The sequence below is a fragment of the Electrophorus electricus genome, chromosome 10 (assembly GCF_013358815.1).
Source record: "Electrophorus electricus isolate fEleEle1 chromosome 10, fEleEle1.pri, whole genome shotgun sequence".
Taxonomy (NCBI): domain Eukaryota; kingdom Metazoa; phylum Chordata; class Actinopteri; order Gymnotiformes; family Gymnotidae; genus Electrophorus; species Electrophorus electricus.
Window position 1 is genome coordinate 471,772 of NC_049544.1, and position 12,964 is coordinate 484,735.

Consider the following 12,964-nt stretch of genomic DNA (forward strand, 5'->3'; position numbering starts at 1 on the left):
GCTGTGCGAGAGAGAAAGAAAGCAAACGCCTTCTCCTCCTTCAGGAGGTGTCTCGGACACCTCCACACCATTGGGACAAGACTCGGACCTCTAGAAGGTTGGACTAGACATTAATTGGTGATTTTTTTTTTATTATTGTTTATTTTTCTCTTTAAATTGTTATTATTGTGGGGTCTTTTGGCACGCTGAGGCGGATACCCCCCCTTTGAGTCTTGGTTCCTCTCAAGGTTTCTTCCTCAAGCTCTAGGGAGTTTCTCCTCACCACTGTCTCCCTTGGCTTACTCACTGGGGGCTTGGACATCTGTAAATCTGCTTTGTGACAATGGCTGTTGTGCTATAGAAATCAATTTTGATTTTTAATTTGATTTGAAATACACGCGAGCATCCGAAAACACGCGAGAATGAGTGAGTTCTAAGTGCAAGCGAGCGACTGAAAAGCTTGTGAGCTAAAGACAAATCTGAGCGAAGAGCTTTTGATGTCTGCTGTGAAGGGGTGATCAACGTATACACTCAGTTTTGATTCGTTTGCACTTTTCTGGGTTTAATAATTATCAAATTCAGTAATAACCTCCTATATTCAAGTTCACTACCTGCACAGAAACCTCGCGGCCCCACTTACCATCCCAGCATACAGATGTTCTATGACCAGATAAACTTCACAGCACTCATAGTTTATACTAGTTGCATTGCGCAGACTTGGGAATACGTGTTCTGCTGTGTCCCGGTTAGTCCCAGCTTCCATCTTCTGTGTTTGCTCTGGCGTGAGTATTTTAGTTCCGTGCCATAGTTTACTTTTCCACACCTGTCGCTCGTTTCTACCTTGTTAAGTTCGGGTATTTAAACCCGGTCGTGTTGCCTGTGTCTTGGCTGTTCATTGTTTGCTTCATTGCGTTTATGTGTTTGAATGTATTGGAAGTCTGAAAGCCCGTCTTTGTTGGCCTGTTTTGGTCTAGCCTCTGTTATAACCTGCTCCCCGTTTGCCTTCTTGTGTGTGTTTGTCACGTATCCTCGTACTCTCCGTGTCGGCTCTGTGACCCTGGACTGCTATAACGACTCTGACTCTGGATTTGCCCCTAATAAACCTCGCTCTTTTCCGCACATGCGTCCGCCTCCTAATCGCTCACCGTTACATGCTGCAATTTTTTAACATGGGTATTGATTGACCAATGAAACAAAATGGTGACAAAACATAAAATATTAAATATTTTAAAAATCAAACCAAGCACTTTTACAAAGAATGAATAAATAACAGGGTTAAAGGAGGCGTATGATGGCGACATATGAATGGTGTGAGTGCAAGCTAAAAAATGATTCTCTAAACTTTTTTTTTTTTTTTTTTTTTTACTTTTTGTATAGTGCATTCAAGGGCAAATAATTTGTTTGAGTGTGTGTGTGAGAAGTGGTCCACAATCCCCCAGCGTATATGACTTTACTATTCGAACAATGGCAGTGTTACAAATTATTTACATTTCGATAATGTACTTTTTTTGACAAATTAAAACACAGGTGTTTAGCTCTCTAAAATATCTTTTGCGCTCGCATGTTGACCCCAATGTATACTCACCGTGTCAAACGCCTCTCGCGCATAGTTTCATCTCGCTCTCGCGTGCTTTTCTAGTTGTTCGCGCGCGTTTGTACTCTGTCTCAGTTTCAGTCTCGCGCGTCATCGCGCAGCTTTCGTCATAAAGCTTTGTTTAAACTGCAGGTAACCGGAACGCGACAGTCGGAAGCTTGTAGCATTAAATTCTAACATTATATAAAAAAGGACATGAATCCTGCAAATCCACGCCAAGCTGTAGTTGCTCCTACATTAAACACTCCCTGAAGCACAGCGATAATGCTTTAACAGACCTAATTCACCAACAGACCTCGGGGAATTATAAACTGGAAAGAGTCAAAATGCCTTTTAATTCACATTTAATTTAGCAGACGCTCTTACCCAGAACTGCTTACAAAAGTGCTTTATCATCTACTTTAACGACAGTTTGAAAACTTGATATGAGTTTAGGGACCTGCGTGTCTTTTTCAGGTCCCACTGGTACCAGATAGCATTTGGGAAGTGGGCCGGTCTCCACACAGCTGTCAACATGAAACATCGGATGTTGGCAGCCGAAAAAAAAACCAGTACATGTACAGTGTGTAACTGGTAGGTAATCAGTGAGTGTCTACGGAATACAACACACCAAGTCTATGGCTGTCTCATTATTCTGCCCTGGTGAGTTATCGAAGCCCCGAGTTTGGGCTTCTTCCGCCGTGAACTACAGTGAAGTGTGTTAATAGTAGCGGCCACTAGAGGGAAACATTGTCACTGACTGGGTCTGGATTCTGAAAGTAAAGTTTGTCTCTGTCCAGAAAGTAAGTTGCTGAACTTTGTAACAGGCTGCGACTGCCAGTCTCATTACTGCTAGAAAATAAAAAGGTAGCAGGAGGTCTGAATCTCTGCTGTCAATCTCCTCACACCTGAACTAGCAGTGGAGATGTAAACCTACTCAATGCCCAGAAATAAGTGAAAACTCAAGTGTTTATCTACCATTTAAAATGCAATAAAATGTCAATTTATTTTATGTATTTGTGTTTGTTATATTAATAAAAGATGTTGCAGGTACAACTTCAGTATTAGAGTCTGTGCAGATCAGGGCAGAAGTGTCAGGATATGTTGGTAACCCATGGCTTATAGCTCAGGGCTTTTGAAGGTGGACTCGAAGCTCAGTCTCTGCGATTGGTGGTGCTAAATCATGTTAATGAGATGAAGATTAGATTAAGATGAGATGAAGAGAGATGAAGATGAGATGTTAGGGAGATAAAGATGAGACATTAAGGAAATGAACACGAACACTAGGAGAAGACTGCCAAAATGTTGGGTAAATAAAAGCATAAAAACTGCATTACTATATACTCACTGAACAAACCAAAGCAAATTGAAAGCTAAACAAACATTATAGTGGGATTAGTGCAAAATATTTCATATATATATATATATATATATATATATATATATATATATATATATATATATATATATATAAGACTGCCCAGAGGGTGAGTGAGAAATGTTTCTTTTTCCTTCAATCTCAGGTCCTGTGTCTGGAGAGTCCTGTGTAGTCTGTTGTCCCATGACTGCACTTTTCTGGACCAAGATGTCAGATGATGTTCATGGGATCTGCTGGAGTCATTCTCCCAGTTTGGGGGTAGCTAGTGCTCCCGTTACCACAGTAACCCCTGTTTCCTTCACCCCCCACATCTTTTCTGGCTCTTCTCTCAGCCCTTGGTACTTTCTAGCTTTTCATGTTACTTGATCTTGTTGCAATATACAATATTTGTATTATGATCTTAGAGTGAGTTATGTTGCTCGAGACTGACTTTAAAAATGTATACATGGGTCAGGCTGGGTCACGTGTAGTATCAAAGCGTAGTGTGCTTGAATAGTTTCGACACGACAAGAAATACAGCCAAGTAAATCATATCTGCCATTTCCTGAAGTAGGAATACTCTGCACAAGCAACCATTTGATAACCTGGCTGAAGGATATTTAAACTATCCATATCAATTTGTCCTCGAGTAAGTCTACAGACCAGTAACGACGCTCTAGGTGTGCGCGTAAACGCGCGCTCCGCGCAGAGACGTTCTCACTCACGTAGTCCACACGCGCATAGAAACCACCCCATCCCGGGACGCACGCACATCCTTCTCATTCCGTGTCGACTGTTGCTCTGAGCGGACATACCGGGAATGGGCTCTACAGCGAAAGCTAAGAAAAACTTCCAATTTTTCCGCGTTTATGCCCTCCGGAGGGTGCTCTTTATTTTGCGGGAATAGTTCCGGAAAGAATATTGAATTCAAATGTGAAGGAAGGTAGAAAGTTGCGTGAAAAGACAACGAATGGGATAAAAAATTGCAATTAAGACTATTTTTAAAGGCTTTAAATATCTGGACCATTCCCCAAACGTCAATTTTGAAGAGATATTCTCATTTCCAAAAAAAAAAAAAAAAGAAAATCATAATCATTCGAAATATCAAAGAATTTACGCCAATCTTAATCTTTAGCTTTGTCAGAAAATACATTTGACCAGAAACTAACAATCCTTTGGCTGTCCTGATACTAAACTACAAGACGAAGGATCCAAGCAGGTTAACAAGTTTCACGGAGTAAGTGGAAGTTTGTACGAGTTGCTGCGTGTGTGTATGGAGAAGAGCGCAGACGCTTATCCGTTGCGTTGTCAGAGAAGCGGTCATGGCAAAGTGGTTTAAAGATTTTCCAACAAGTCTCAAAACTGGATCAGATCGAATTCGTTCGGCTTCTGAATCTGGCACTCAAGCTCGCCCCAAACCGGTGCCGAACAGCGGTACCGGAGCGAAAGGGAGCTTGCGTAAAAATTCTGGAGCAGAAAATGCCAGCGGCGGCGGAGTGGGTTCGCTACTGTCAGGCAGAAACCGAAAAAATTCGGCCATTGAACTGGGACGGAACCACTCTAGCACAGCCTCTGGTTCGGCCAAAGATGGAAAGATATGGGAAATTCTGATTCCAGGAAAAAGTAAGAAGAATCCCCGAATGGAAGGCTTTGAAGACCACCGTACTCTCAGGACGACTAGTTCTGCTGACCCATACATGAGCCGAATGGTCAAAGTAGATAAACAAGAGAAAGGCTCAAAGTACGTGAATACCGCAGCGGACACCGAGCGAGGGAAATCCCCGCTTAAAACGGAGACGGTGAGTGAACGGTCCCGTATAACACAGGACATATAAACACCACACTTTCTTTCTGCTGAAAAACGTTAAACTAATTCAGATGATAAGAGCTTTGAGTTTTTGTCTTAGCAACAAATGGTTGTGTTTGAAGAGATATTGATTCTTGTTGGTAGCCTCAATAACTTTACCAAGATATATATTTAGAGTTGGAGTGCATTCTGTTTCCATGTGGAACTTTAGATTAAACAGATTAATCCAGGTTTATTGTGCTGTTGTTTTTGAAACAAAGAAAACATTCATCTTTGTTATGAAAACTGAGATCAGGATCTCTTTCTCTCTCTCTCTCTCTCTCTCTCTCTCTCCTCCATCCCTCTCTCTTTCTCTTACACACACTCCCTCTCTCTCTCTCTCTCTTTCTCTTACACTCTCTCCCTCTCTCTCTCTCTCTCTCTCTCTTTCTCTTACACTCTCCCTCTCTCTCTCTCTCCTCCATCCCTCTGTTTCTCTTACACACACTCCCTCTCTCTCTCTTTCTCTTACACTCTCTCTCTCTCCCCTCTCTGTCTTCCAGTAATCTTTGTTTGTCACTTAAGTCACGTCGCATCTTCACCCACCCATGCCCCCCCCTCTCTCTCTCTCTCTCTCTCTCTCTCTCTCTCTCTCTCTCTCTCTCTCTCTCCCTCTCTATTCAGTGTGTGGTTGCATATTGTTCAGTCAGAGTTGAGCAGTAGGAGAATAAACACAATGAGCCTGAACCTTTCCCCTGCTACACTTCCTGTCTCTCATCCTGAACTTACACACACACACACACACACACACACACACACATACACACACAGAGCAAAGACCCTGTCACCTCTCTTATTCCTGTCTTTTGTAGTTCAGTTTCAAACACACACACACACACACACACACACACACACACACACACACACACACGTGGAAAGAAGAGAATGCACACACAATATAGTGGATCTGTCTACCTGTCCCCAGTGATGGTAGTGTTTGATGAATTATGTCACTGGATATAGAGCTTGTGTCCTCAGGTGGGCCGGCACCCTTTGAACATAATACCACAGAAGTCAGACTCATGAAGCCACAGCCTGGGGTCCCGGCACCTTGATACAGGGTGGGGGGATTGCTGCTCAAAACATCAGTGCCTCAGTTAAAGTGTTAGAAGTTTGTTCACTGTGTGTATGTTGGATTCCCAGTGGTACATAATACTGGACTCCTGTTTTAACACACACCCTTAATTCACACCTGGTAAGCAGGTCATGGTTTTATTAGTAAAATGAGTTAACAAACAGACTAGACTTAACCAGCATGCTTATCCCCCTTCTCTCTCTCTCTCTCTCTCTCTCTCTCTCTCTCTCTGAACAGCTGATAATCCTGGAGGACTACGCAGACCCTTACGATGCAGAGAAAACGAGGGAGCAGAGAGAAGCTGAAAGAGAAGGAGAGAATGATGGATACATGGAGCCGTACGATGCCCAGCTTATCATAACAGGTACCTTTGTCCTCTCTCTCTCTCTCTCTCTCTCTCTCCCTTTTTCAGGGATGTCCAAAATCACTGCACTGTCTCACAGTTCCACTCGCCCTTCACTGGAGGTTGCTATGGTGATAGTGTTGTGCAGGGACAATGGGTGCAGTTTCCTCTTTCTGCTTCCTGTTTCCTGTCTGTGTTTCCCTTGCCCCATTCTCTGGACAGGAAGTTGACCCCTGCAGTCCTCCAGCATGCCTGGCGGTGTGAGAAAGCCCCCCCCCCCCACCTCCCCCAATCACTTCCCAGGACTCAGGAAGTGGCCTGCTAAGACAGCCAATCACAAGCCTGGGCCAGCCTTCCCTCGGTGCAGCCATTGTTTTCTCACACAATAGGCCAGACACGAAGTGACACAGAGGCGTGAAGGCAGTGGCCCTGGCAGTCTTACAGCGTGGATGCTGCAGTGTGTTCTGCCCCTCTGATGTCCCTCTTACCGCACGGATGTTTAGCTCCACGTACAGTGTGTTCTGTCCCTATGAATTCAGCGTGACTCTGCGTCTCTTAGACAAGAACAACTTTAATTGGGATTCATGTTGAGTGATACTGCAATTAACAGTGGTTAGCACATCTCTCAGCAGATGAGGCCCAGACGTGTGTGTTTTGTGATCCCTTACAATCAATGATCACAATATGATAAATCTAGAAACATCCATGGTTCACACAGTCACTCATTCACACAATGCACCGATTCACATTCCACACAGAAGTAAGCAAAAGGACCCCCAGTAAGGCTTAGAGGGTCTCGTCTAGCAGGAGTGACTATCTGCCACTAGAACTACAGGTTTGGTAGAGCTGCTCACGTCCAGAGGGGACAGTCCTAACCTCTCTGTGGCCTGCATGGCTGGATGGCCTCACGACGTGGCTTTATCTGACTCAGATTACCAGGTATTCTAGCCCAGTCATCTCAGCAGTTCAGCAGTTTTATGTCAAAGCCAGTAAACCATACAATAACATTAAAATACAGAATTCTTTCAAGCAGACTGACACTAACGTTTCTGTGTCTACCCCAAACCCTACCAGTTTGCTGAGTAAGTACAACTGTTGCTTGGGGTTGAATAGACAACATTACTTACAAATCTCAGCTTTATAGATTTTTCTTGAATCTCTTCATTTTACAACTATATTTTTCTGATATTTTACTCTCCACCAAAAATATATCCACAGATGTAGCGAAGACTTTAAAAATCCTGCTGTCAAACAGTAATCCGGTAATTAATGTCAACCTATGACTGGTTTGTTGTACATATCAAACCCAAATCTGTGAGATGTGAATGCGAGTGTGTGTGTATGCAGAGATCCGTCGTCGAGGATCTAAGGACCTGCTGAAGGTGTGTGTGGTGTTGAACGGAGGAGAAGGGGAGGGATCCGGGGAAGCGCAGATCTACGACGTCCCATACGAGGACGTGCTGGAGGGAATTCCCCTGACCCGACCCGAGTCAGACCTCCGTCCACCCACGGAGTACGAGCTCCCCTGGGAATGGAAAAAGGGGCAGATTGTTCGAGCCCTGTCCGGTGAGTCCCGCTACATTCAGCACGGGGGAGCTAACGCGTAGATTCTACTGTTATTATTACGCCATGGTGGACTGGCAGCATGTCAGGGTTGGTGCCGCCTTGCACCCTGTACTGCTGGGATAGACTCAGACCCCATGTGACCCTGAATTAAATGAAGTGATTTAGAAGGTGTATGGCTGAATTAATGAGATATTACATCATTGAATTTGTGCTGTTAGCAATATCTTTAATATAGCAGACGTTTTGACCTTCTGGAAATTGTGTAAATGACACCGTAGTTGTGCTCTGTTGTGCTGCAAGTAGAGATATATCAGACTGTGTGTGTAGCTATACCAGTCTGTGTGTGTAGAATTATATCAGTGTGTGTGTGTGTGTGTATGTGTGTGTAGATATACCAGTGTGTGTGTGTGTGTGTGTGTGTGTGTGTGTGTGTGTGTGTGTGTGTGTGTGCAGAGATACGTCAGTGTGTGTGTACAGATATAACGTGTGTGTGTGTGTGTGTGTGTGTGTAAAGATATACCAGGGCCACACACATATACCATATATATATATATATATATATATATATATATATATATATATATATATATCTTCGAAGAAGGAATGTGGTCGGGAAAAAATCTTGAATGATTGTGAAAGGTGATCACTTATACGTGTGGTGAAATCAGAACTCACGGATATGTTTAATAGTGAAATTAAGAGCATTTCCATACGCACAATGTGAAGGGAACTCAAGGGACCACTTGTCAGTGAGGCTAACCGGCAAAAACAGCTTCAATTTGCTAGGGAGCATAAAGATTGGACTCTGGAGCAATGGAAGAAGGTCATGTGGTCTGATGAGTGCAGATTTACCCTGTTCCTGAGTGATGGGTGCATCAGGGTAAGAAGAGATGCACCCATCATGCCTAGTACCTACCGTAAAAGCCAGTGGGGGCAGTGCTATGATCTGGGGTTGCTGCAGTTGGTCAGGTCTAGGTTCAGCAACATTGTGTGCCCAAAGAATGAGGTCAGCTGACTACCTGAATATACTGAACGACCAGGTTATTCCATCAATGGATTTTTTCTTCCCTGATGGTATGGGCATATTCCAAGATGACAATGCCAGGATTCATCAGGCTCAAATTGTGAAAAAGTGGCTCAGGGAGCATGAGACATCATTTTCACACATGGATTGGCCACCACAGAGTCCAAACCTGAACCCCATTGAGAATCTTTGGGATGTGCTGGAGAAGACTTTGCCCAGTGGTCCAAATCTCCCATCATCAATACAACATCTTGGGGGAAAACTTAATGCAACTCTGGACAGAAATAAATGTTGTGACATTGCAGAGGCTTGTGGAAACGATGCCACAGCGAATGTGTGCCGTAATCAAAGCTAAAGGCAGTCCAATGAAATATTAGTGTGACCTTTTTTTGTGTGTGTGTGTTTCCATATATATAATTTCCATGTCTCCTGCCCCTCCAGCTCAGTTTGATGCTGTGGAGCGTGTGGCTAAAGACGACGGCGCCCCCCCAGCCGTGAAGCAACACACTCTGCGCTCGGTCAAGAGCTGGACCTCCAAATCTCTACGGCCTTCTCCTCCATCCCCCACCACACCCTCAGCCCCTGGAACCTGCCCCGACACGGACAGTCCCAAAGTCGACCCCACCCTGCCCCTGGAGAAACAGAGGTGCATTTGAGTGTGTGTGTGTGTGTGTTTGTGAATGTGTGTGTCCATTAAGTACACACAAATTGTATAGTATAGCCTGTCATAGTATGATTGTTTGTGTGGTAGGGTAGTATGGTTGTTTGTTTGGTAGGGTAGTATGATTGTTGGTAGGGTAGTATGGTTGTTTGTTTGGTATGGTTGTTTAGTCGGGTAGGGTAGTGTGGTTGTTTGTTTGGTAGGATAGTATGGTTGTTTAGTGGGGTAGTATGGTTGTTTAGTATGGTAGTATCGTTGTTTGGTAGGGTAGTATGGTTGTTTGTTTGGTAGGGTAGTATGGTTGTTTAGTATGGTTGTTTGGTAGGGTAGTATTGTTGTTTAGTATGGTTGTTTGTTTGGTAGGGTAGTATGGTTGTTTAGTATGGTTGTTTGTTTGGTAGGGTAGTATGGTTGTTTGTTTGGTAGGGTAGTATGGTTGTTTAGTATGGTTGTTTGTTTGGTAGGGTGCTGCTGCTTCCTGTGTTGGTCTTTCATTTGTTTCTTGGGTGTTCCTGTTTACTGCTTGGAAACCGTTCTGGAGGTCCATGACCGGGACCTGTGTGTCAGTCATTGGGCGTCATTATGCTGTCCTGAAATTCTGCACATTTATCCCACTGCTCCAGTCAGTGATCGTCATCATGATCAAACCTCCACATCACCACAGATGTCTGGATTTGAAGATGATCTCATTCTCATCGTCTCCTCTCACCTCATTCTGCATCTCAGACATTTCCTTTTGATTCTGAGGCTCACATGTATTGTTTAGGAGTGCAGTGATGTTACGTAATCTCTATCTCTCCCTCTCTCTCTAGCTGGTATCATGGGAGTGTAAGTCGGCAGGAGGCGGAGGCTCAGCTCCAGAACTGCAGGGAGGCCAGCTTTCTGGTGCGAGACAGCGAGTCAGCCACCAGCAAATATTCCATTGCCCTTAAGTAAGGTTCTGTGTGTGTGTGCATGGGGTGACCAAGCATCCTTGAAAAAGCTGAGGTGGTTGATACAGAAGCTCCCTGTCTGTCTCACTCCCTGTCTGTCTGTCTCAACCCTCTTCTGTCTGTGCAGGACCAGCCAGGGCTGTGTGCACATCATCGTAGCCCAGACTAAAGAGTGTGGTTACACACTGGACCAGAGCAGCTGTGTGTTCCCCAGTATCCCAGAGGTGGTGTACCACTACTGCACCAGACGCCTGCCCTTCACCGGGGCTGAACATATGACCCTGCTGCACCCTGTACCCCGCACACCCTGATCACACACACATGCACACACACACATGCACGACCCTGTGCATGTGTGTTCTTGAGAATGTATTTGTGTTCTCTATTTTCCCATCTTTTTATTTTCATGCCCAGTTTAAACCAAGGTTATTAGTCAAATAATGACCTCTTATGACCCCAAAAGGGAAAGGATCATAGCCTACTTCTCAGATACTAAAGTGTAGACACTGCAGCGTAGTTTGTTATAGTCTGGAATTCTTTTACCCTCTTCTTCTCTCGTGTCTGTGAGCGTGCTCGGATATGCTGCCTCACTGCGAGTTTCCCCCACCTGCTGGCTACAGACGCACACTGCAACAATCCGTGAACTCTCCTCAGGTTAAATTCCAAGACTAAGAACTGCTGGAATCGTATTAGTTTGTTGTTGTGCCACAAGGGTTTAATGCACTAAACATCTGTTCTGTTGCTTCTTTATTTTCCGTTTTCTTCCACTGTTTTAGCTGGCAGGTAAATGCACTTGTAGGCTTCCCAAATAAAAAAATTTGTTAAGTATTTCATCGACAGCCACAGGACAGCCAAGGTTGGCTTGTTACGGCCGATCAATGCTGCAAATTGAAGCTGGCATGCAAATTGAATCAAGTGTCTGTTGATTGGCCCACTGTGTTGTCAGTCCTTGATAAATCTTTCTATCGATTGGTGCGAGTCAGTTGTGGGGGTGGGGTGTGGGGGATGTGGTATACATTGATGTTGGGGGGTGTACAGTCATGGTGAGTTGACCTCGAAATTACCTGTGGCACCTCCCGCTAGGCTACATGAGTGCATGCAATTGTGTTTTAGGAGACACTGATATCAGACCAAAGTAACATAACTGTACCTTTTTATCTCTGAGTTTGTAAGCAATGATTTTGAAAGGGATTTTGAACATTTTAATTGAATAGAAAGTGCTAAAGATTTTTGCCTTTGTTTGTACAATATAAGACTATGCAAAAATAAAGCCATCATGATTCAAAATGTTAACTTTTTACTATATTTTATTATACATTTTTATTTTCTTATAGATTATTATTTGATTTATGCCATAAGGCAGAATTAAACTACACATGCGCTCTCAATTTTATTTACACATACACACATGGACATATCCATAGACACACACACACACACACACACACACGAACCTGAACTGTTTCTACAGATCCCTTATAGGACAAAGCTGTTGACCTGGGATTGAAATCAATTAAACTGCAGTAAGTCTCTGGCACATGCGCTCTCTCTAACACCTCAGTGGTTTACTGCGCATGATCCAGTATGCCTGCCAGTTTTTTTGCCAGATAAGGGATTATCAGGTTGCCATGGTGATTAGTACACGTGAGGCAAAGCCGTCTGCAAGAAGGGGGACAGAGAAGCACATGAATAACGGCTAAGACTCTTCCAGAAATTATTTTTTTCAAGCAGATATTTGTGAAACATTTCACAGAGACACACAAACAGATCTCAGACAGTTGACTACATGCTCCCGGATGTTAAGCATTACAAATAAGACAAAGATCATCTGTCCTCTCTCTCTCCAACCCTGTTTATAACTGGGTCAAAATGAAGGCCTGTATCGTGTGTGTGTGTGTGTGTATTCCTCTTCACCTGTTCAATGATTTACGGTCCTTCCACCAAGGAAGCAGATCTCTCTCTGCGTTCCTCTAACGTGACTAATAGCAGTGGCATCTCCACAGCAGTCTGCTAACAGCCAACAGCAAGAACGTCAGTTTTACATACTGCTGGTCAAATCCAAGATGGGTTGCCCCATGATGACAGATTTCCAGAAGACTAGGAGTGAGTTGATGTGTCGGTGGTGAGGCAGGAGGTCAGCAGCGTGGCGAGAGGGGAAGTGAGGAGACCCAAAAGAGGGGCAGGAGGAGGAGACACGGAAGGGGAGGGGCAGGAGGAGGAGACACGGAAGGGGGAGGGGCAGGAGGAGGAGACGGAAGAGGGCGGGGCAGGAGGAGGAGACACGGAAGGGGGAGGGGCAGGAGGAGGAGACACAGAAGGGGAGGGGCAGGAGGAGGAGACACGGAAGGGGGAGGGTCAGGAGGAGGAGACACGGAAGGGGGAGGGGCAGGAGGAGGAGACACGGAAGGGGGAGGGGCAGGAGGAGGAGATGGAAGAGGGCGGGGCAGGAGGAGGAGACACGGAAGGGGGAGGGGCAGGAGGAGGAGACACAGAAGGGGAGGGGCAGGAGGAGGAGACACGGAAGGGGGAGGGGCAGGAGGAGGAGACACGGAAGGGGGAGGGGCAGGAGGAGGAGACACGGAAGGGGGAGGGGCAGGAGAAGAGGGAG

The 12,964-nt window shown here is 44.8% G+C and overlaps 1 protein-coding gene across 1 annotated transcript; it reads left to right on the plus strand.

Annotated features, from left to right (window-relative positions):
- The first annotated feature begins 3,675 nt into the window (after window positions 1–3,675).
- she (Src homology 2 domain containing E) lies at window positions 3,676–11,649 on the plus strand. The gene is made up of 6 exons (XM_035530797.1): window positions 3,676–4,708; window positions 6,068–6,194; window positions 7,521–7,739; window positions 9,205–9,409; window positions 10,237–10,356; window positions 10,484–11,649. Exons 1-6 carry the CDS (start codon window positions 4,232–4,234, stop codon window positions 10,665–10,667), a joined length of 1,332 nt encoding a protein of 443 aa, XP_035386690.1. The 5' UTR covers window positions 3,676–4,231; the 3' UTR covers window positions 10,668–11,649.
- Window positions 11,650–12,964: the final 1,315 nt, after the last annotated feature.